This window comes from Haliotis rufescens, unplaced genomic scaffold (assembly GCF_023055435.1).
Source record: "Haliotis rufescens isolate VD_foot unplaced genomic scaffold, xgHalRufe1.0.p SCAF_36, whole genome shotgun sequence".
Taxonomy (NCBI): Eukaryota; Metazoa; Mollusca; class Gastropoda; order Lepetellida; family Haliotidae; genus Haliotis; species Haliotis rufescens.
Window position 1 is genome coordinate 3,442,742 of NW_025964068.1, and position 22,415 is coordinate 3,465,156.

At 42.2% G+C, this 22,415-nt stretch overlaps 2 protein-coding genes across 9 annotated transcripts in view; one reads left to right on the forward strand and one right to left on the reverse strand.

Moving 5' to 3' along the window:
• The window catches only part of LOC124147747 (leucine-rich repeat-containing protein 74B-like), a 79,820-nt gene extending 69,779 nt beyond the window's left edge, over positions 1–10,041 (forward strand). For all 8 annotated transcript variants that reach the window (XM_048381140.1, XM_048381141.1, XM_048381142.1 and 5 more), the window contains 2 exons: positions 2,214–2,299; positions 4,003–10,041. In XM_048381140.1, the coding sequence (XP_048237097.1) occupies positions 2,214–2,299; positions 4,003–4,081 (165 nt within the window). In that variant the 3' untranslated portion in view covers positions 4,082–10,041. The remainder of the gene's footprint in view (positions 1–2,213; positions 2,300–4,002) is intronic.
• A 2,329-nt stretch (positions 10,042–12,370) lies between these two features.
• Positions 12,371–20,760, reverse strand: LOC124147749. The gene is made up of 3 exons (XM_046518503.2): positions 19,276–20,760; positions 15,314–15,524; positions 12,371–13,908 (listed from the first exon to the last, which is right to left on the reverse strand). The coding sequence occupies exons 1-3, from the start codon at positions 20,184–20,186 to the stop codon at positions 12,691–12,693; spliced, it is 2,340 nt and encodes a 779-aa protein (XP_046374459.2). The 5' UTR covers positions 20,187–20,760; the 3' UTR covers positions 12,371–12,690.
• Positions 20,761–22,415: the final 1,655 nt, after the last annotated feature.

The following is a 22,415-nucleotide window of genomic DNA, read 5'->3' on the forward strand; positions in this document are numbered from 1 at the left end:
CAGACACCGCAGACACCAGTCGGTTTTGGTGACCTTGACCCTATTTTCAAGGTCACAGCAGGCAAATCTGCTTTTGGAGTTGGAAAACGGTGTTGCCGCGATATCTCAAGAACTAATCGCTGGATTGTCTTCATATTTGGTTTTTTGGTGTATATACAGGCGGGGGACATTTCGTAACTTCTGTGACAAATACTTGTTCTTTTTAAAATAATGTTCCGACTACATATACAAATGAAAATACAAAATAAAATGGTTAGTGGATTTTATGAAATCTCGTTAAATTTGCGCTTCATTGAGCCTTAGTCTGGACGTTATGAGTGTTTTAGCTTACATTATGTTTATTTAAAATGAACTTTATTAAGTTGTTGATGAATTATTTAAATAATTTAATACACATAACTTTCATATTTATAAACAATAGGATTAATTAGACCATTCAAATAGTGTATGGCCAAACATGTAGTAGCAAAGATGTTTTACAAGCAGATAATTTCCTTGATAAATGTTGGCTTCATCTATCACACAAGAGTCTCTGGGAACTTGGTGTCACAGCAGTAATCTTCTGGTTGGCTGGTGTTGAAAGAGTTAAACGTTGCCCATGCTGCCAAAATAGCAGCGTCTTTCATGCATTTCCACCCATGACATGAATCTTGTTATATTGCCATTTGTGCACAAGCTGAGTGCCAGGGATGTGATAAAATGTTCTTGAAAAATAGCGTTGTCTTAATTTCGTTACTCCAGAATATTTTTTTTATACCTACCAGTACCCAACTTTTTAGGTCAAAATTCAAGTAAGAAAAATCTTGGAGACTTTTTTTTTAATTCGCCTACCTCACTTTTGAAATGAGTTTGAAATCAGTAAACCAAGAAATAACAAAAATGCTGCCTAAGTTAGATTGAAAATTAATTGGTTTGGTGTAAATGCAAAATGGAAGTATGTAGGAAAACTGATGCTAGGGAACACAAACCAGGTGGAATTGTTATGCTTGTCCAACTTTACAGTGTGAAGGATCTGTGTCTTCTGATAATTCCAGTGTTGGTTTGCTTATTAGTGTGAGAAACAGACTGAGTACCTCAGTTGTATTGCTCCCATATACTTCACTAATACTCTTCTCTTGGTGAAGGCCTGTATGTCTGGGTGGAGGCTTGCATATATATTGATGTAATGTCAAGGATACCAAATGACCAATCAGTTCTCTGATGACTGTTGAAAACTTGTTGCTTGAGGTATTTGCTTGAAGTGCATTAGCTTGTACACCTGAGTGCTGTAATTGTCCTATTTTGTGTTATAGCAGAGGACCTTATCCTCGTAAACCAGTGTCAAGAGACTTTCCACTTTGTTGGTCTGATATTTATGAAACATGGAAGATCTTAGAAATACCAAACTGATAAATGATTCAGAATATAGAAGAAATTGGACATTAATTTAGGATTGTACCCGTGTTATTGTGTATTACATATGTGTACATCAGATATGTTCACATGCAATTCTATTCAATGAGTTGCCGTGGAAACATTATTATTAAAACCACTGTATTGATGTACAACTTGCTTTCACTTTTGTTATAACCAATCTAAGCCCAACATGAATTAATTGGATAATTATTTAAGAAGATCTGATACTTGCAATTATCCATGTACTGCCACTACAAACTAGATCCAACATGTTGATGCACACTTGGCTATAGCCTACACATTGCACTCCAGGGGCACTAGTTCCAGCGCTTGTCCTCACACTGAAGAAGTGGTACATGTAGGAAACAGTTTGATGGTGGCCCCTGCCAGGTTGTGGCTGGAATAATGATACACGCAGCGTAATAACACTAGTCACTCACCGCACAGCAGCACAGAGCCTACTGTTTCCTATGTATGCATTGTGCAATGTTTAAAAGTTATATGTTTTCAAGTACTAGCCTGACACAATCAGCCATGGAATTCTTTGATGGCAAGAAATATATATTACAGCTTCATGTCCCGGTGTTGAGAACATTGCCAACAAATACCCTGATCAGGAACATTCTGCAAGCCTGTGATACATGTATTAACATTCTAAAATTCTGAGATAAGTGTACAATTTTCATAGCAACTGTTTTGCTTCTTTTGGGTATTTTTAAGGTAATATTTAGATAACATACTCATCTCTTGAAATAAGTCTGTTGGTTTGTGAAATCTTCATGAGAACAATATTAATGGTTTAATATACTGTTTTCCAGGAAACTGGTATTAATCTGACTGAGGAAGAAATAGCATCACTGATTGAGGAACTAGACAAGGATGGTGATGGAGAAATCAACTACAGGTATGAGGGAGAATGTGGTGGTGGTGGTGGTTGGGGAATCACAGGAAGGGCAGGCACATGGCTGAAGGGGGAACCGAGAGGGGAGGACACGGAAATATTGGGGAGGGTTTTAGAAAGAAACAAAAACATTTTGTTATTTCACCAATGACAAATTACTTTTTAAATTGGCAGCACAAGGATTGTCATGAATCAGTTTAAGTAGGTGAGGCTCATCCAGAATATTGTCGGGGCGGTCGGGTAGCCTAATGGTTAAAGCGTTCGCTCGTCACGCCGAAGACCCGGGTTCGATTCCCGACATGGGTACAATGTGTGAAGCCCATTTCTGGTGTCCCCCGCCGTGATATTGCTGGAATATTGCTAAAAGCGGCGTAAAACCATACTCACTCACTCACTCACTTCCAGAATATTGTCATGATGTTAGAACTACCTGCCACGGGCCTACGGGCAGGCACATATTTCTTATTATACAAACAAATGTCAATCAAGTGAAGTGGAAACTCTGTTTATGTAGGTTATTATTTTATAAATTCTTTAAATCAAATTTTGGAAACAGCCGCTTCATCTTTGAAGGAAGGTTGGGGATACAGTGATTGAAATGGTCGCTCATTGTCAAAGTCTGGATTCCAGTGTTTAGTGTATTGGGTAGTGTTTCAATCCTATTGTTGGTTTTCCCCAAAATACTATTGCTGACATATTGCAAAAAGTGGTCTAAAAACACACTTTGTAGGATTGTAGGACACAAGGATTGTAGTGAAAGGAGATTTTATTGCTGCTTCAATGGGAAAACAGTGTCGCTCAAAAACTCTCAGCAGACAGTTTTCTTTTTAAGCCTCACAAGACCTGTCATGTCAAACCTTTAGATATGAGTAACATGTATGTTGTCTGTATGAAGATCAGATGAACCTTCCATCATGTCCTCTGAACCCTGATCGACTTTGACCACCCAATCTACATGAAGGTTGCATGGGTTCTTGAACCAATCAGATATCAGCTTTCTAAAACTATTCAGTGTGATAATCAATGGACAGGTGGCAGGCAAGGGGTTATTATTATTGATGGGTAATTAGTAATGGACAATTGGAAGCCAGCTGGACCAATTAGCCTTGATAGGGGGATAATGCGACAGGAAGATGATGGCACACTGGGCAGATATGTTTCTGGTCAAGCTTCATGGCTGGCTGGGATCTCCTGATGTCAATGGTCTCTTGTAGTCAGATGTTGTTGTCAGTTGTTCTTTGTGGACAGGACCTTGGTGGCTTCCTACATGATTTCTGGTCTAGTTTGTTGACAGGCCGGATGTTCTTTGGGTCTGGTGTTGAGGGGTCTTCTCCAAGGTGTTGGTGGCCACAGTGTATAAAGTATCAACAACATATATTGATCGGCCATTATTACTTTCCATTCAGGTTTTGACAAGGTGATTTTTCTTATCCACCATGTGACTGAAGGTGTTCTGCTCCCCCCTACAGCCCCCTCCCCACCCCTTAACTTAATCATTACAGTTTCAAACATTACGAAGAATTATTTTGGATGAAATATCTGTTTGACATTTAGATGTGCCTTGTGACTGCCATTGGACTTCAGTAACTGGAAGTGAGCACAGGGTCCACAGATTGAAATCTTCACATGAAGGCAACAACCCAATGAGCTACAGCTAGATTTTTTAACGTGCGATGATAATAGTGTCTACCTGTTCTTTATTGCAGTGAGATGGTGATAGGACACACAGACTTCAAGGAGACCCAGCGACTGAGTGTTACATCCATGAGACCTTTGACCTCGTAGGTCATCACGAGAGAGCAACCTTAGGATGTGTTAGTTCATCAAAATTAATTCATTCATCAGCATACATGAAATTATTTTTGAATTAAATGACTTGTCACTAGTATTCATGTCACTCTTTTTCTCGAAGAAATGAATTTCTCTCTTTTGTCAGAGCCTAAACTAAACTGTCATCAATTACTGGTTTAACTGATGCACATCAGAATTTGTTTTCATTTTGTAGTTGTGCCGTATCATTTTCCCATCCAAATTAACTGGAAAATAATAGAAGTGTGACCATCTTTTTTTCAAGTTTTATCATATATTTTTTTTCAAAGTCTGTATCAGGAGGCAGGCATCAGTGCTTGTGTTTATTCATTTAAAACTATGTTTTTGTATCTTGGTTTCATAAAGGTAGAATAAATATAAAAAAGAAGGGAAGTAACTCTTGAACTTGTCTTTACAAAATACACTCAAATTGCTTTTTATTATTTTGTGTTTTCAACAGAGTCAAAGAGGTCATTTAAAAATAAATACTTGGCTTTTTTAAAAAATCTTACTTCAACCACTGATCCTGTGGTTGTGAGGGAAATGATGTCTGTAACGGAGTGACATGTTTCGGGCACTCCGCTACTTGCAGACAGACAGTTTTCACCTCGTTGGGTCGTTGTTGTATGCTGCTGTAGGTTTCACTACTTTCTTCACACTATGCATCAAAATGTGCTATCACTTGCAGGACTTGTAGCACAGTACAAATCATTGCTTGAACGTTCATGCGCAATATAACTTACCTGTACTCTGTATTACTCAAGTTCCTCTGTATCCACTGTAGAAGAATAGGGAAAACCTTCTTTTACAAAGTATTTTCTGTGAAATCAACATGTATATATATGCCATCATTGAGGAAATATATTATTAGAGTTATCTCCCTTCAGCAACATTGCACTTACTCCAGCACACCAGCCTTTTCTGTATTTAGATTATATTCCACGCCTTTATGTGACATTGCAATATTGCTATTGATGTTGCACTTGTACCCACAATGCAATAGTGTTCCTCTTGTTTTACTGATCAATATGTCTGTGTCACTGGTTGTCCATGTTAGAATCTGTCATACATATTTTGTTCAGATCTATCCAAGTGTTGTCCATCAATGCTTTTATTTTTATATGTACAAATACTTATAGCATCAGGGTTGGAGAAATACTTGTGATATTTTGTAGGATTCTTCTTTTGTTTTATGGTGTGATTTGGTTGAAGGAGATCACTGTGCTCACATCCAGCTGATGGAGGAACAAGCAGTGTTTTATTACCATATCTACTGTTTATATCCATCATCTTGTGTAATTTACACAGTGCTTATTTCTACCAACATCCCCATAACCAGTTTTCGAGTAAATCCTTTGAAGCATGACTGATCTGTCCCAGCTTCACACCATGTTGTTTCTGCAATACATGTATCTGTTCTGCCAGAACACCACATTCACAAGTGAGGATTTATTAACACCATTGGGATGAAGTATGGCACCACATTTTGCAGAATAATGTTTTCAGCAGTTGTGTCATCTCACTGCATAAATTAGAAGTTCCAGTGTCAGGGTGAGGAAGTACTGTGTCAGACTCAGGCTCCTGACGTGTTCGACTGTCAAATTTCTGTGTAAAAGGTCTGTAGAAACCTAAATCAAATTTCTATACGCTGGTATTTAGTCTGAATAAGACATAATTCATTATTATGGTGCTGATGTGGCCCAGATTTGAAGAAAGTTTATGTACTTATTATGTCCTTATCATTGATATTCAAGGTGTGCAATTTGTTGAAAACATTATATGTGAGAAGAAAGGCAAATAGTACTCCTCCAGTCTCGACCCAGGTGTGACACAGAGGGCTACAAGATGTGATAAGCCAGCTGGACGTGCTTACGAAATTCTACACCAGGGTGCTGTTGTATAAAACACCCTTACCACTATGATGATTGTAAGCCTATGTTAAAGTATTGGAGTTATGATCACCTTAACACACCCCTTGTACAACGGCATTCACTGCAGTGTCAAACACTCTGATTTCTTGGTACCCATGTATGTGGAAACCATTGTAGGATTGCTGGGTGGTGCAGACTGGGTTCCTTTGGGTCTGGATGAGTTCAGGATGTGAAGTTATCTCCCCTTCATAGGAAGAACATGATCACAAGGGAAGACAACTCTGATACTGACCACAATGTGAGAAATTCAAGCTCTGAATCTTGGGGCACCTTTGCCTAATTCTTTTCTTGATTTTCTTATTAACATCTCTGCAATTGTCAAAGGGTTATCACAGCCTAACTAGCAAATTTATGTCATGTATTGTAATTTTAAATTTGATCTTGATTTGACCACGGCACTTTGACTATGTCCTCAAATTATCAGAAAGGCAGTTCAGAAATGTTTAAATTAATGTGAAAATCATGACAGCAGTGATATAACTGACCTTTTTGTAGACATTGATCAGCCTATTTTGTATCAAGTGAAGTCTTGTGTCCTCATTCTGTGAATGGTGACTCAATATATTTGGACCTGGATGTTTATAGCAGTCTCTACATTTCTTACTTGGAGGCTGAACTATCACTTCCTTAAAGTTCCTGTTGCAGTATATGACCTATGACTGTGGGAGGCAAGCTACAGGGCCAGGATGTGGAAAGTATGTTGCCAGTGTAAGTGCTTCATTAGTTCCATAAAATGTCACTTTAACCATCAAGTTTCATGAGAACAACAATAATTATTCCAACTTCCAGATCTCTTTCATGTAGCTTTATTGAGGGCCTAGCAAGGATACTTCTAGTCTCCTTAGAGACCCAGTCACTATGGGAGTACAACATAGTCACCAGCTTGGGTTACAGACCCCGTCACAATGGGAGTACAACATAGTCACCCGCTTGGGTTACAGACCCCATCACTATGGGAGTACAACATAGTCACCCGCTTGGGTTACAGACCCTGTCACTATGGGTGTACAACATAGTCACCCGCTTGGGTTACAGACCCTGTCACTATGGGAGTACAACATAGTCACCAGCTTTGGTTACAGACCCTGTCACTATGGGAGTACAACATAGTCACCAGCTTGGGTTACAGACCCTGTCACAATGGGAGTACAACATAGTCACCAGCTTGGGTTACAGACCCCGTCACAATGGGAGTACAACATAGTCACCCGCTTGGGTTACAGACCCCATCACTATGGGAGTACAACATAGTCACCCGCTTGGGTTACAGACCCTGTCACTATGGGTGTACAACATAGTCACCAGCTTGGGTTACAGACCCCATCACTATGGGTGTACAACATAGTCACCAGCTTGGGTTACAGACCCCGTCACTATGGGTGTACAACATAGTCACCCGCTTGGGTTACAGACCCTGTCACTATGGGAGTACAACATAGTCACCCGCTTGGGTTACAGACCCTGTCACTATGGGAGTACAACATAGTCACCCGCTTGGGTTACAGACCCTGTCACTATGGGAGTACAACATAGTCACCAGCTTGGGTTACAGACCCTGTCACTATGGGAGTACAACATAGTCACCAGCTTGGGTTACAGACCCCGTCACTATGGGAGTACAACATAGTCACCCGCTTGGGTTACAGACCCTGTCACTATGGGAGTACAACATAGTCACCAGCTTGGGTTACAGACCCCATCACTATGGGAGTACAACATAGTCACCCGCTTGGGTTACAGACCCCATCACTATGGGAGTACAACATAGTCACCAGCTTGGGTTACAGACCCCATCACTATGGGAGTACAACATAGTCACCAGCTTGAGTTACAGACCCTGTCACTATGGGTGTACAACATAGTCACCAGCTTGGGTTACAGACCCTGTCACTATGGGAGTACAACATAGTCACCAGCTTGGGTTACAGACCCCATCACTATGGGAGTACAACATAGTCACCAGCTTGGGTTACAGACCCTGTCACTATGGGAGTACAACATAGTCACCAGCTTGGGTTACAGACCCTGTCACTATGGGAGTACAACATAGTCACCAGCTTGGGTTACAGACCCTGTCACTATGGGAGTACAACATAGTCACCCGCTTGGGTTACAGACCCTGTCACTATGGGAGTACAACATAGTCACCAGCTTGGGTTACAGACCAAGTCACTATGGGAGTACAACATAGTCACCCGCTTGGGTTACAGACCCTGTCACTATGGGAGTACAACATAGTCACCAGCTTGGGTTACAGACCCTGTCACTATGGGAGTACAACATAGTCACCAGCTTGGGTTACAGACCCCATCACTATGGGAGTACAACATAGTCACCAGCTTGGGTTACAGACCCTGTCACTATGGGAGTACAACATAGTCACCAGCTTGGGTTACAGACCCGGTCACTATGGGAGTACAACATAGTCACCCGCTTGGGTTACAGACCCAGTCACTATGGGAGTACAACATAGTCACCCGCTTGGGTTACAGACCCAGTCACTATGGGTGTACAACATAGTCACCAGCTTGGGTTACAGACCCCATCACTATGGGAGTACAACATAGTCACCAGCTTGGGTTACAGACCCTGTCACTATGGGAGTACAACATAGTCACCAGCTTGGGTTACAGACCCTGTCACAATGGGAGTACAACATAGTCACCAGCTTGGGTTACAGACCCTGTCACAATGGGAGTACAACATAGTCACCAGCTTGGGTTACAGACCCAGTCACTATGGGAGTACAACATAGTCACCCGCTTGGGTTACAGACCCTGTCACTATGGGTGTACAACATAGTCACCCGCTTGGGTTACAGACCCTGTCACTATGGGAGTACAACATAGTCACCAGCTTGGGTTACAGACCCTGTCACAATGGGAGTACAACATAGTCACCAGCTTGGGTTACAGACCCTGTCACAATGGGTGTACAACATAGTCACCCGCTTGGGTTACAGACCCTGTCACTATGGGAGTACAACATAGTCACCAGCTTGGGTTACAGACCCTGTCACTATGGGAGTACAACATAGTCACCAGCTTGGGTTACAGACCCTGTCACAATGGGAGTACAACATAGTCACCAGCTTGGGTTACAGACCCTGTCACAATGGGAGTACAACATAGTCACCAGCTTGGGTTACAGACCCTGTCACTATGGGAGTACAACATAGTCACCCGCTTGGGTTACAGACCCTGTCACTATGGGTGTACAACATAGTCACCCGCTTGGGTTACAGACCCTGTCACTATGGGAGTACAACATAGTCACCAGCTTGGGTTACAGACCCGGTCACTATGGGAGTACAACATAGTCCCATGTTTCACAAATGTAATGGTGAGGTAACCCTGTCTTTACCAAGTATTGCATAGAGTAGGGGCAAGGCTTCATGTGTCTCACTTGAGTGTCTGTAGGCTGGAGTTTCCTCTCACACAGACATTGTAAGATCTGGCCAAGGGTCTTGCTTTCATGGATTTTCATGCCAATACCCAAAACTTTAATAACATGTCAATGTTGGTTTGATCAAACTTTCCAAGAGATAATGCATTAACCCAATAACATGAATAAATTATGATGTTAGTTTTGTTAACGTTCCTGTTAGTTATGAGGCTGTTTTATTCCTTGTATTCAAGTGATAGAAGTTACAGGGGTCAGGAATGACATTTGTTCTTGTTTTTTACCACAAGGGTACCGCTGTGTAGACACTGACAAACATTGGTCTGGTCTTAGAATACAATACATTGTTGGTAATTGATGGTTACCTGTGTACAGTACAAATAATCACTGGAAGTAATGTTATACATTGGCAATATACCATTTTCATGGTACCTGTTTACATAATACATGGTCCAATACTATTTTTCTACCAGTTATTCAACCTGTTAGAACTGATTGTTGCTAATTACACATGATCAAGTATTTCACTAGTTTAAAGGAGACATCTATGATGTGTCTAATGGAATGCTGTATCAAGATTCTTAATAAAACATCTTAGTGACATCTTTATCTGTTGTTTTCCTCTATTTGGCTACTCCAGTGGGTAATGAGTTTGCCCGTCACATCACACACCCCTCCTGGCTTCTACTGTTCTGTTTCTGACTTCTGTTCCTATTGCTTGATGTTTAGTGCTGCTGTTTCTGACTTCTGTTCCTATTGCTTGATGTTTAGTGCTGCTGTTTCTGACTTCTGTTCCTATTGCTTGATGTTTAGTGCTGCTGTTTCTGACTTCTGTTTCTAATGGTTGATGTTTAGTGCTGCTGTTTCTGACTTCTGTTCCTATTGGTTGATGTTTAGTGCTGCCATCAGCAATGTTCCCTCCCTACCCCAGGCATTCAGTTGCCTCTCACAGCAGGAATAGACTACTGGGGACCTATTTTAAACTGGAATCCCTGCAGTGGTACACATGACAAGGTACATGCAGTCCCAAATACTTCGAACACGTCCTCCATTTTGTTATCAGCAAGAGAGGTAATGTGGAAGGCCAGAGCACATCGACAAATGAATACAATTGTTGTGTATCTGTCTCACATGTTAACCCACACTGGTGGAGGCAGACCGGTATTGTGCTTCTTAAAGATACTTTAGGCAAGAAATTGACAAAGTCTCTGGTATTTGCTGTGCAGAGTTGTGTCCCTTCCTTGTATAAGCATCCTGTAATCATCATCACAGGGTTTGCATCCCATGAATGGGGGGGGGGGGGTATAAAAAAAATGACTCAGCATCAGAGAGGGTGTGGCCAGATGCATCGCAACTATAGGAGATGGGGAAGCATGAAAATAGTACAGTTGCCCCTTCCAACCCCATACTAAATGACATAAATTGAAACTTTGAGATTAAGCCGGTGGTAGAAATTGGTCCCCAGTACCTCTTGCTAGTCGTGGGAGACAACTAGAATGGATCTGGTTGTCTACTTAGGTCACTGGAATGGAATCTTGCATGGCATGGGTCATGGATCATCTTATTAGTCACTGGCATGCGGGCCCAGAGTAGATTGTTTGATCCTCTTGATGTAGCTGACAACTGTTACCTTGCCTTTCCAGGACAACCATCTCTACTGCTGATGTAGTCTCAGAGTATATGCATAAGGTCAGTGCGTGAGACTTCACCACTAGTTCTGATACTTCTTAGCAGTGTCTAGACCTGCTTCAGGAATATAAATTTCTCTTTGATTTCTATGCATACCGCAACACAACTAGTCTCCATATAGCCAGTGCCTGAGTGAGTTAAGCTGCTTTCAAAAGTGTATCAGTCATGGCAACAGTATATCAGTCTTGGCAACAGTATATCAGTCATGGTAACAGTACATCAGTCATGGTAACGGTCTATCAGTCATGGCAATAGTGTATCAGTCTTGGCAACAGTGTATCAGTCATGGTAACGGTGCATCAGTCATGGCAACAGTGAATCAGTCATGGCAACAGTGTATCAGTCATGGCAATAGTACATCAGTCATGGTAACTGTGCATCAGTCATGGTAACAGTCAATCAGTCATGGCAATAGTGTATCAGTGGTGGCAACAGTGTATCAGTTGTGGCAACTGTGCATCAGTCATGGTAACAGTGTATCAGCCATGCTAACAGAGAATCAGTTATGGTAACAGTGTATCAGTCATGGTAACAGTGTATCAGTCATGGTAACAGTAATCAGTCATGGTAACAGTGTATCAGTCATGGCAACAGTATATCAGTCATGGTAACAGTGTATCAGTCATGGTAACTGTGCATCAGTCATGGTAACAGTCTATCAGTCATGGTAACAGTGTATCAGTCATGGCAACAGTATATTAGTCATGGCAACAGTGTATCAGTCATGGTCACAGTGTATCAGTCATGGTAACAGTGTATCACTCATGGTAACAGTATATCAGTTGCGGTAACATTGTATCAATTCATGGGAACAGTATATCAGTCATGGTAACAGTATATCAGTCATGGTAACAGTGTATCAGTCATGGTAACAGTGTATCAGTCATGGAACTGTATATAAGTTAGGGTAACAGTATATCAGTCATGGTAACAGTGGATCAGTTACATAATACGTGTTTGTTTATATTTTATGGTATGCTCAATTCAGTTAGGTAAACAAACAAACAAACATTTCTGTTAGGTATTTGTTTAGATTTTGTTTCATTCTGACACGCTCTGATGAATTGCAATGCCTTGCGTAAACTTGCAAATCGTGAGCTTCTTGCATTGGAGCGCATGAAGTCAAACCTGAACTTCAACATATTTGAAAATCAATGTCTGACAAAAACTTCTATTTCTCAAGAGAAAAAAAACAACTGTTGCTACCTGTAGCTTACACAGCAAATTATTAGAATCAATTTTATTGAAGCCAATGTTATATACAGAGACAACAGAACTGTACTATGCACCATCAAAGAATCTGATATAACAATTGCAATGATTTATGGAATTATCAAACTGTTCGATCGACAATGCAGGTTTGCTTTTAGCCATCTATAGAGTTACACATCATCTACCCCACTCCCAACATATACCCACATCCACCCACCCTTACATCTTCTCAAGCAACCCAACTCACACCCTGCGCACACTGATCCATACCCTTCCTATAATCCCATCCATCCCAAACCCAAACCCAGCCACACACATACCAAAAACTCACAATCTATATACAAGAAGCTTTTATAAATCTGGTGACCGTCGAGAGGTGAGCACCGAGTGGTTGATGGTCTGTCCGTCCGCTCTCAACCTCTGTCTAATAGCTCTGTCAGTGTCACTAATAAGCACAAACGACGTGAGATGACTGTCATCAAACTTCGGGTACGACCTCTCATACTCCTCCTCTTCCACCCCCACCGTCTTCAACAAGACCCTGGCCTCCTGTGTCATGTGTTCAAGTCGTATCTTACGGAAGTGGATGGACTGCATCCGGTACAGCGCATGAACCAACTCCCCGAGACCCAGCCCCACGAGACGCTTGAGGAACGCCAGAGCTCCCCATACTGGGTGTGTGGTGCGAGGATGCTCTATCCGTAGCTCTCTGGGGACAGGAGGGAAGAGTCTTTTCTGGCATATACTCGCAGCAGAAGCTATCATTCCTGGGAGTAAAAGAAGTTTCTTAATCTTGTGAGCACAGAGAATTAGCAACTGTTCATCTGTCAGCTGAAACATATTCACTGACGTCCTAAACGATCGGAAACTGCTTGGTGTTAATCCGGAGCTGGGGCTCTTCTGGTCTAACCCTTGGTTATAAAGCTCTGCATCCTCCTCAGGAGGGATCTGTATACTCCATGGTGCATTACCCTGGGACATGTTAGTGCTTGACACATTCATGTGCATTGCTGCATCATCGTCTGTGCATCCCTCTAGGTCCTCAACGTCACCGCTGCCCTCATCATCCACAGTAATGACCATCACTTCCTTGTTGATCTTGTGCTGCTCCCTAAATGCCTCTGGTACCTTACCCCTGTGTCCATCATCCTGCCGCGGTCTCTTACATTTAACAATATCAACAGACGGTTGCTCGTGTTCTGTTGAGGAATGTACTAGCCACGATGGTCCGGATTCGCCACTTGATATGAACCCAGGGCCGATGGAACATGTTTCTTGTGCTTTTGAGTAAGTTGATGTCTTCAAATCCACATGGGACCATTTCCCGGACTGACACCTCCCCATGGTGACTGACAGTCCCTCCTCCGACCATCGCCCACCTCGCCCCACCTGTGGCAGGAACACCATCTCTTGCACCTGTTTGTGGCCTACGGGGGCAGGGCCATCGATGAAGGAAGTGTCATGACTGACCTCCATCCTGTCCGGCATGTCCTCCCACATGTTGTCCTCGCTCAGGCCTTCCTCGTTGGGCAGGAAGGACATCTTTTGGTTGATCAGGTACATCAGGATCTGAAAAGGAAACATACCTATAACTCCCTGTGGTTGTAGATTTAACCCTGTTTGCCAATGAGGTCCCAAGTACATCATGCTTGACGTGGGATCGAGTGGCCAGGTTCTGTGACTGTGAGGACATGGATCCTTGGTCATAATTTCATTCACTGGTATTGCAGAGCAGAAAAGTTCCCAAACAAACCCCATGCTTGTCCTAAGATCTTACTCATCAGCGGAGATTGTCTACATCTTATGAAAACTTGACTTCAAAGCTTTTCTATTAGAATGAAATTCATAAATCACATCAGCAATCCAAGAAACGACAAGAGAGTCGGCCATTTAAGCACATAGAATGGCGAATGTTAACGGCTTATATGTGCATACAGAGGCTGGTAATGAGAAACGGGTGGCCACGTTGTAGTCAGTAGTTGTTGACGTCAGTCGTGCTCTGCACTGCCTGGCACAGAGTCGATAATGTACCAGCCATCAAATTGTAGCTATAACAGTACTGACTTTATCGTAAAACAACATTCACTCACTCATTAAAGATTGGCTCTTTTGCCTCAAAATAGTCAGGACAGCATTACCGAAATTGGATATCAATATCGCACGTACTAAAGGCTCTTATCTGAAAAGTAATTTGTCATGTCGCCGTTTCACACACTGGGCTTCTTAATTGGTAAGATCAGAGTTCCCACCTATCTCACAACTCCTGGCCGCCTTCAAAACGACATACGATACCGAAACTAGTGATAGTAATAGCTTGTGATCGGTTCAGAATAATAACCCGAGAAAATATCATTACCGCATGCATAACATCTTCAAACAAACCATCATACAGGTGTTGAGGCAGAGAGGGTACTATGGTGACACGGGCACCTTTGATAACTGTGTGGAGTTTCGTCCCTTAGTCCTGAAGGATTTGCTGGTTGCGGGTTCGATTAAGTACGCCCCGATTATACAGCTTGCATGGTGTCTCAGCACGACGTGTACAAGCACAACGTATATTAGCGCTCGCGGTTTCAACAACGTTGACCCTGCGTCACATTAACATTGGGCTTTCATCCTACTTTCAGGTGATATGCCACGGTTCCGTAACACTTCAATGCAAACACTCCGCGTGCGGAACAGCCAATCGTTGACACTGGACACTATATTCTCCCCTGACCAGTGAGGATCCAGGTTAGAATAGATCTTCAGCAACCCACGCTTGTCGCAAGAGGCGACTAACGGAATCGGGTGATCAGACTCGCTGACTTGGTTGATCATGCATGTCATCGTATCCCAATTGCGTGGAGTGATGCTCATGATGTTAATCACTGAATTGTCTGGTGCAGACTCGATTATTTACAGACCGCGTCATAAAGCTAGAATATTGCAGAGTGAGGCGATAAACAACAAACAAAACGAAAGACATTCTCACCTGTCTGGCCGAGTCAACAGTGTCGGCCGTGATGGCGGTAGATGGGAGCACGTGGGCGCCAGACCCACGTGCAGATAGGTCCAGTCCATTCTTGAGTGCCGTGAGCACGGCACAAAATCTGGCCAGATGACCAGCGGCTTTGGCTAGCACCCCTCTTCTTCTCTCGTCATAGAGGAACCCACTCTGCCACAACTCCAGCTCTGCTCTACATCTTGAACACCAGTACATTTCCAATGACATTATTGACATTATTAGACATGGACACAACAGATGCTTAATGTATTGATAAGGGTGATTGATAAGTTCTAACCCTCACATAGAATCTGCGTAATTTTGAAATCTTATATTGTGCACATTACATGAGGTCATAGGGACATATCCACAAAACATGAGAAACTGTAGCAGCTCGGTTCGTTGTGACAAGTCAGTAAAGTAAGCAGAGAGCTGTGACCTTTGGAAAATGGACAAACGTGAAAAACGTGCAGTGGTCAAGTACTTGCAGAACCACCAAATGCAATCCACGAAGATACGAATACAACACTAGAGAAGGATGCCCCTTCGTATGCCACGAGGGAGCACGCGTGGCCCAGTTGTGTAAGGCACTGCAATTTGCTGGGCACACCAGGAACCTATAATTGTGGGTTCGAATCCCGGCTCGCCACGATTATGTTCCCGGGTTTGTCAGCACCATACCCGTGCTCGTGGTGTTTCACTTAAGTGGTTAACGTCTGAGACTTACATCACTTCGGGTTTTCCTTCCACATTAAGCTGACAAGCCCTTATATAAGTCTCATATCCAATTCACTCATTTACTCACTCCCGTGCCACCGTTAAGAGACGGACAACAGAGTTTAAGCTCGGTACGTTGTGCCTTGAAGACGACCCTCGTCCTGGAAGGTCTGTCACAACAGCAACACCAGAAACGATTCAGAGAATTCACCAAATAGTGAAGACCGACCAGCGAATAACTAAAAATCATATTCCTAGTAGTCATTTCCCAGGAGCGAAGTACATTCCATTATCACTGAAACGTTGGCAAAAAAGAAAAGAAAGTGACAGCTCGTTAGGTTAAAAAAGGCAACAGGCACAACATGTTTTGTGATAATCTCGCTCTGTCCATTGCTGTTTGGAGCTGATCCAGAAAGGTTCTTGCAACAACTTGTGATTATGGATGAAACTAGGGTTCACCACTTCCAGTCTGAGAATAAGAACAATAAAACAGTGGAAGCATTTGACATCGCCACCAGCGGATCTTCCCGAAGCAAGGGAGTTAACTGACTTTAAAGGTTTAGTTTCCACACTTGCCGAGGTTGGCTTTAATTATGGCGTTATATTTTGGCTGGACAAACGAGTCTATGCATAGTCCAATCAAAATCCCGTAACGATATCGACACCCTATTATAAATAACATGGCGACTGCCGTGCCGAATTCGTCCTATTGCAGGATTTGCAGAGCATGTGTACATGTCTTAGAAGGGACATAACTCGTAATAGCCAGTGGTGGCGCTACGATCGAACGCAGAAATTCCAGCCTAGTTCGACAAATGTGGAAACTGGACATTTAATGTCGGTTTATTCTCTTGCCACCAGCAAAGCAGACAAAGACTGTCCCATCCGCTAGAAATGTTATGGTCTCCTTGTTCTGGGATGCCAAGGGTGTCATCGTGGTTGAGTAATCTTCCAAATGGTCAGACGATAAACGGAACATACTATGCTGCACTGTTGTGGCAATTACGGGATGAATTTAAGACTAAGAGACACGGGAAGCTGAGGAAATTTGTCCTCTTCCATCAAGACAATGCACATGTGCACAAACCAGTCACTGCCATGGCTACAATCCACGAGTGTGACTTTGAGCCCCTTCAGCACCCACCATATTCTCCTAAGACTTCCATCTGTACCTAAATATAAAGGAAGCTATGCACAGTAAAAAATGTGTATAGTTCCTAAACACAAACACAAACACGTTCCTTGTTCCATAATTTTGACATGTTTGGATCTAAACATATTTAGGATTGTGTTAAACAGCTTAACGTGTTTAGAGTCTAAATGTGGGAAAGAACCGTATAACCCCCTAGTTGATACCTTGATACGTACGCCTTCATTGTAAGTAATTTAAAACGGGGGTGCTTGCTGAAAAAACGTTAAGGGTCTATGTTGTAATCAGATATACTTTCATTGTCAGCCTCCGTTTCCTGTATGATAAAAATAATGTTGGTCATTCAACAACACATTTATGAACGCAACACTTTTTGAACATCGGCGGCATACGACCCTGCAACCTCTTGATGTGTTGTCCTTCACGCTACCATCTGTGCTACGGAGATTGTTGTCGTCACAGATGTCAATTTTCCCAGTCACCATTAACCTAGCTGGTTTGTTGTACATTACGTTGGGTTAAATATCGTTACACGTTCATTGTAAGTCCTGGTGATATTTGTGTTATGATTTGCTAATAAATATTATATATCTGATGAATATTTGACTTACTGCTTAAAGATATGCAATCTATTTCAACATGTGTAAACGCGCTTTAAGTCTAAATATGCTTAAATCCTTAACATGTTTACAAATGTTTAAACATGTTTAGATTATGAAGATATAGTGTTTAGGTGACGTTTAATATTTAGGCTGTGAGACCATAGCTCATTTCATGTGTTTAGACCCTAATCGTATGAAGATAGAAGACGTCAAATGTGTATTCCGTTTGGATTTAAGCACATCCCTAAACATGTCTTTTATGTGTTTACATTCTAAACACATATTACACTGTGTAGCCGGAACCCATTTCGACTCGAACGATGACGTCATAGACACTGTCCACAACCTTTAGGGCAGTCCAGAGAAGGACTTCTACGAAACTGGGATAAAATCCCTTCAAAAAGTGTATTAATGTGAAAGGGGGTTAAGTTGAAAACCACATTATTTTAACGTGTTTTTGTCAATTATTTCTATGTGAGACTCACAGTCTTTTAATCACCCCTCCATAATTCTGATAACTGACTTTAATACATAAAGATAAGTATCTCAAGCGTTATATCGAGAGTAGTCGCCCCCTTGTTACATCCAAGCAGGTACCCATGTTGCAACGTAGATAACCATGGACCACAGAGTTACCAATACAAGGACAAGGTAGGGTGAGGGTCCTTTCTGGCCTACGTTTAGAGTGAGTGAGTGAGTGAGTGAGTTTGAAACATAATCGGGCGAACCGGGATTCGAACCCACAATCATAGGTTTCTGGCATGCCCAAGGGACGCAATTCTGCACAGCGAATCGCGGCGCCTTAGACGACTGGGCCACCCGTGCCCCCGCATAAGTTTAGAATGGAGCAACAAGCTTAGATATTGGTATGAAGGTTATCACATATGTTTATATGAAAGAGAGCCTAAGGTTGTTCATTTTAACAAATGCATGTTTGTGGCTAGAAACGCAACACTAAATGCATAGGTAAAACCAAGCTGTGTCAAAAAGGCTGATCGTAGAGGTTTCCATGACGCGTTTGTCTAAGATTTGAACATGAGCACGTCTTTGAGCCAAGCTGATGTACATTAACACATTAGATATGGCAAACATATCACTTGGGGTCACGGAACTGCTCATCCTCAGATTTTGGTTTAAAGTTCTGAAAATCTACCTTTGTGTAGTTAACCACGTCAGAAGTCCCTTTGGGGGGACTTAAATTGGGACAAATATTTTAATCGTCAAATACTTATCCACGTTTGGTTAAAGAAAAGTACATTTAAAAAGTGTAAGCTTGGAATCACCTGATGGTAATATAAAGATAAGATCAGTACGAATACAATTAAACATGTACAATTCAAAATGCTGTTTTATTCGATTAATATTAGGCCCTGCTGGACGGGAAAATATATTGAAAAAGGGGACATCTCAAATTGGCCAATTTATATAACACTTGCATACAATGTTGGCCCATTCAGCCTCTAATATGGTCTCATTCTCACCTTTGAAACGTGGTCCGGCCATCCTCGGTAAAGACGTAAGACACCGTCTGCACCTGGTGGTAGTTCCTGATACTGGACAGAATGCGCTGAATAGGAGGCAGGGATTCCACAGAAGACGGCGTCGTCTGCTCCGAATGACATCCATGGTCTCTCGGGCAGACGACAAGAACTCGATCAGACAATCCATCAGCATCGAACATCTCCATAAGTGCCGCTGCATCTATGGCTTCTATCATGGCTAGACAGCTACAGTAGACAGTAGAGGGCGCATCTTCAGAGTTTGTTCCAGAAGAAAGGCTGACCGATGAATCGTACATCGACAACAGAAGCTGAGGGTCGAGGAATTTGGATTCCAGAGAGCTGTGTCTGAGAAAGGTTCCAAAGTTATCGAACATTCCTACCAAAGTGTGCGACCCTGGCGTTTTTCTGAGGCTTTCCTCTGCCTGTGGAAGATTATGCTCGTCTATCACAAACCTGGGGTAATGTTTGTCACTTATATTCGAGTTCTGGGTCCTGTGTAAAGCTTGAATTTCTTTTTCCAAACCACAAATTGCAGACTTTATCCTTTTCAATGCTGGTGTTTTCTTGTCACCTCTTCTCCCTGCCACGAGAATCCAGAGAATCGGCTTTTCCGACCAATCAACGTCGATATTAACATCCGTCTCAGAACCCATGCAAGCCGAAACTGCTACTAGCAGGGGAAACAGGATTGTCTCCCTTGTACAACCGATCGCATCTGCGTGCGATTTTATTAGCCTTGCAATAGCAATATCAAAAGCTTCATCAAAGTTGTTTAAACCGGTCTGTTGGGCCAGACGAATTCTCTTCAAATATGTCCGCACTGCCTCCGGTGAATATGTCCGAGGAAGCATGTTGGTGATTTCTGACTGTCGCGTTAGCTGACCAAGCATTGATTCGTGTGCCGCAGTCGCGAAATGCAGCTACTAAATTTAGCACGTCGCGTTAGCTATCGGCTGTCATAATGGCGAACTCCGGACAAACAGGGACTTGCCTAGAACCGGGTGAACCCATGTAACAGTCTGTTACATACATACATTTGGCTCTCTCGCCTTCAACGTTTACACAAATAATTACCCTCTAGCCACGACAACTAGCCACAAAGAGTATGGTGACCTACTTCTGTGAATTTGCTAGGCTAGACCATTCACGTTAATTAGCAGGTAAGCTAGCTAGCACATGGACGATTCCATGTTAGGGGGAGGTTTGTGAATGGTGTTGAGCTAGGCAGTTGTTCACCATTTTCCTGAGACTAACATTCAGTCTCTGAAAATATCTTATGAACAGGTAAAATAATGGTCATACTAAATAACGCCCGGGGGTATTAATAACCCTCAAGTTTCAGAAGAATAAGAATGGGATGAGAATAGGCTGATAGAGCTGAGGACGGAATTGGGAAGGGGTTGGAGTGTTTTGTATGCTCTGGGTATGAAAGACGCACTACATTTATTGGTGACTGAGATTGTGTTTACACCATTGTAAGCAATATTTATGCTACATCACATCAGTAAATGGAAATACCAATATCACATTTACCTCCATATATTATATACTTTATTCTAAAAAAAACAAAAAACTCTCAACTGCTATCAACGGACGAGTTTCACCGAAACCACAGTTTGCATGTAAGTAGTTGGCTCGGGGCCGACGGTGTTTTTGTTTGGATGTTAGTTGTTGAACGCCGCACTCAGCAATATTCCAGCTTTATGACGGCGGTCTGTAAATAATCGTGTCTGGACCAGACAATCCAGTGATTGACATCATGAGCATCGATCTACGCAATTGGGATACAATGATAAGCATCAACCAAGTCAGCGAGCCTGCCTGACTACCCGATCGCGTTAGTTGCCTCTTACGACAAGCAAGGTTTGCTGAAGACCTATTCTCTACCGGGATCTTCACGGGTCGGTCCGACAGGGGTTAACTTCAGCAATATCTTCCACGCCATGGGGGCGCGGTGACATATTATCAGCAAGGTCACGCATTGAAAGTATACATATGTACAATAATTCCTCATTTATTGCAAGGCTTGGGTTCCTGGGAATCTATCCAAGCGTGGAGTTTGCACGATGGTCACAATTATTTATTGGACAGTTTTTGCTGTCACTCCAACATGTCCAACTCAGGTATCTGTTAATCATACCCCATGCAATACCGTATGGTACCTATAAACGACGGACAAACATTTATTTCATATGATTAATACCGTGTTGCACTTACGGTGGTATATAATATGCGTATACAACAGTATATTTTGAAACATAGCTGTACAACGATGTAACAATGTTGTTGCAACTGTTCTTCAGAACACATAAGGGAGACAACAAATTGTGACATAGTGCACTAATGTGACAAAGGACAGTGAAAGGTGGCTACAACGTATCTATTCATACTTATTTGTATACACATTGTACCTAGTAATTTTTGTAAAGGGCCTTCACTATAACTGTTATTAAAAGCAGTGTCTTCTTAGGATTTAGAACCGACCATTTGATATTCTTGCCTGTGGATGTGGGTGTGGTTGTGGCTGGGGCTGGAATTTTGTATCGAGATGAGATTGTACTTCAGCTTCAGCTACAAAGCCAAAAACGTTTAGCCTGAATCTTTTTCTAAGAAGCTCCTAATGATAACGCATTCCTTGTGGCTACAAATGCTGTCAGTGGCGAAACCGACACTGAGAAAACAGCAATTAAGTCTTGCCAAGAGGTACAGCTTGAGAACTTGCCAATTCAACAGTTCGTACGTAACGTTCCATTTATAACCTGTGACCTACATGTTAATAATGACTAGGCTCTGTCCTTGAAGGTTACTATTAAACGACAAGCGATGAGAATTCGCTGCGAGCAGACGTTTATCAGTCAGAGCTGCGGATGTCGGTTTTCACGAATATGCTATTTTCCTAATGCTTTTTCTACAGACTCATATTTCAAATGAATGTGACATGTGTTTCATAATTGTTCATTATTTTCGGTTTATATTGTTTCCATGGTGCTGAATAATATTGCGTTCTACGAAAGTTTCCAGGTTGCATACTATAACCAAAGACGTACATAGATGTTCGTCCGTGCTGTAACTAATCAAGACATGTAATACTGTGTGTCTGCTGGCACATGATTTTGACA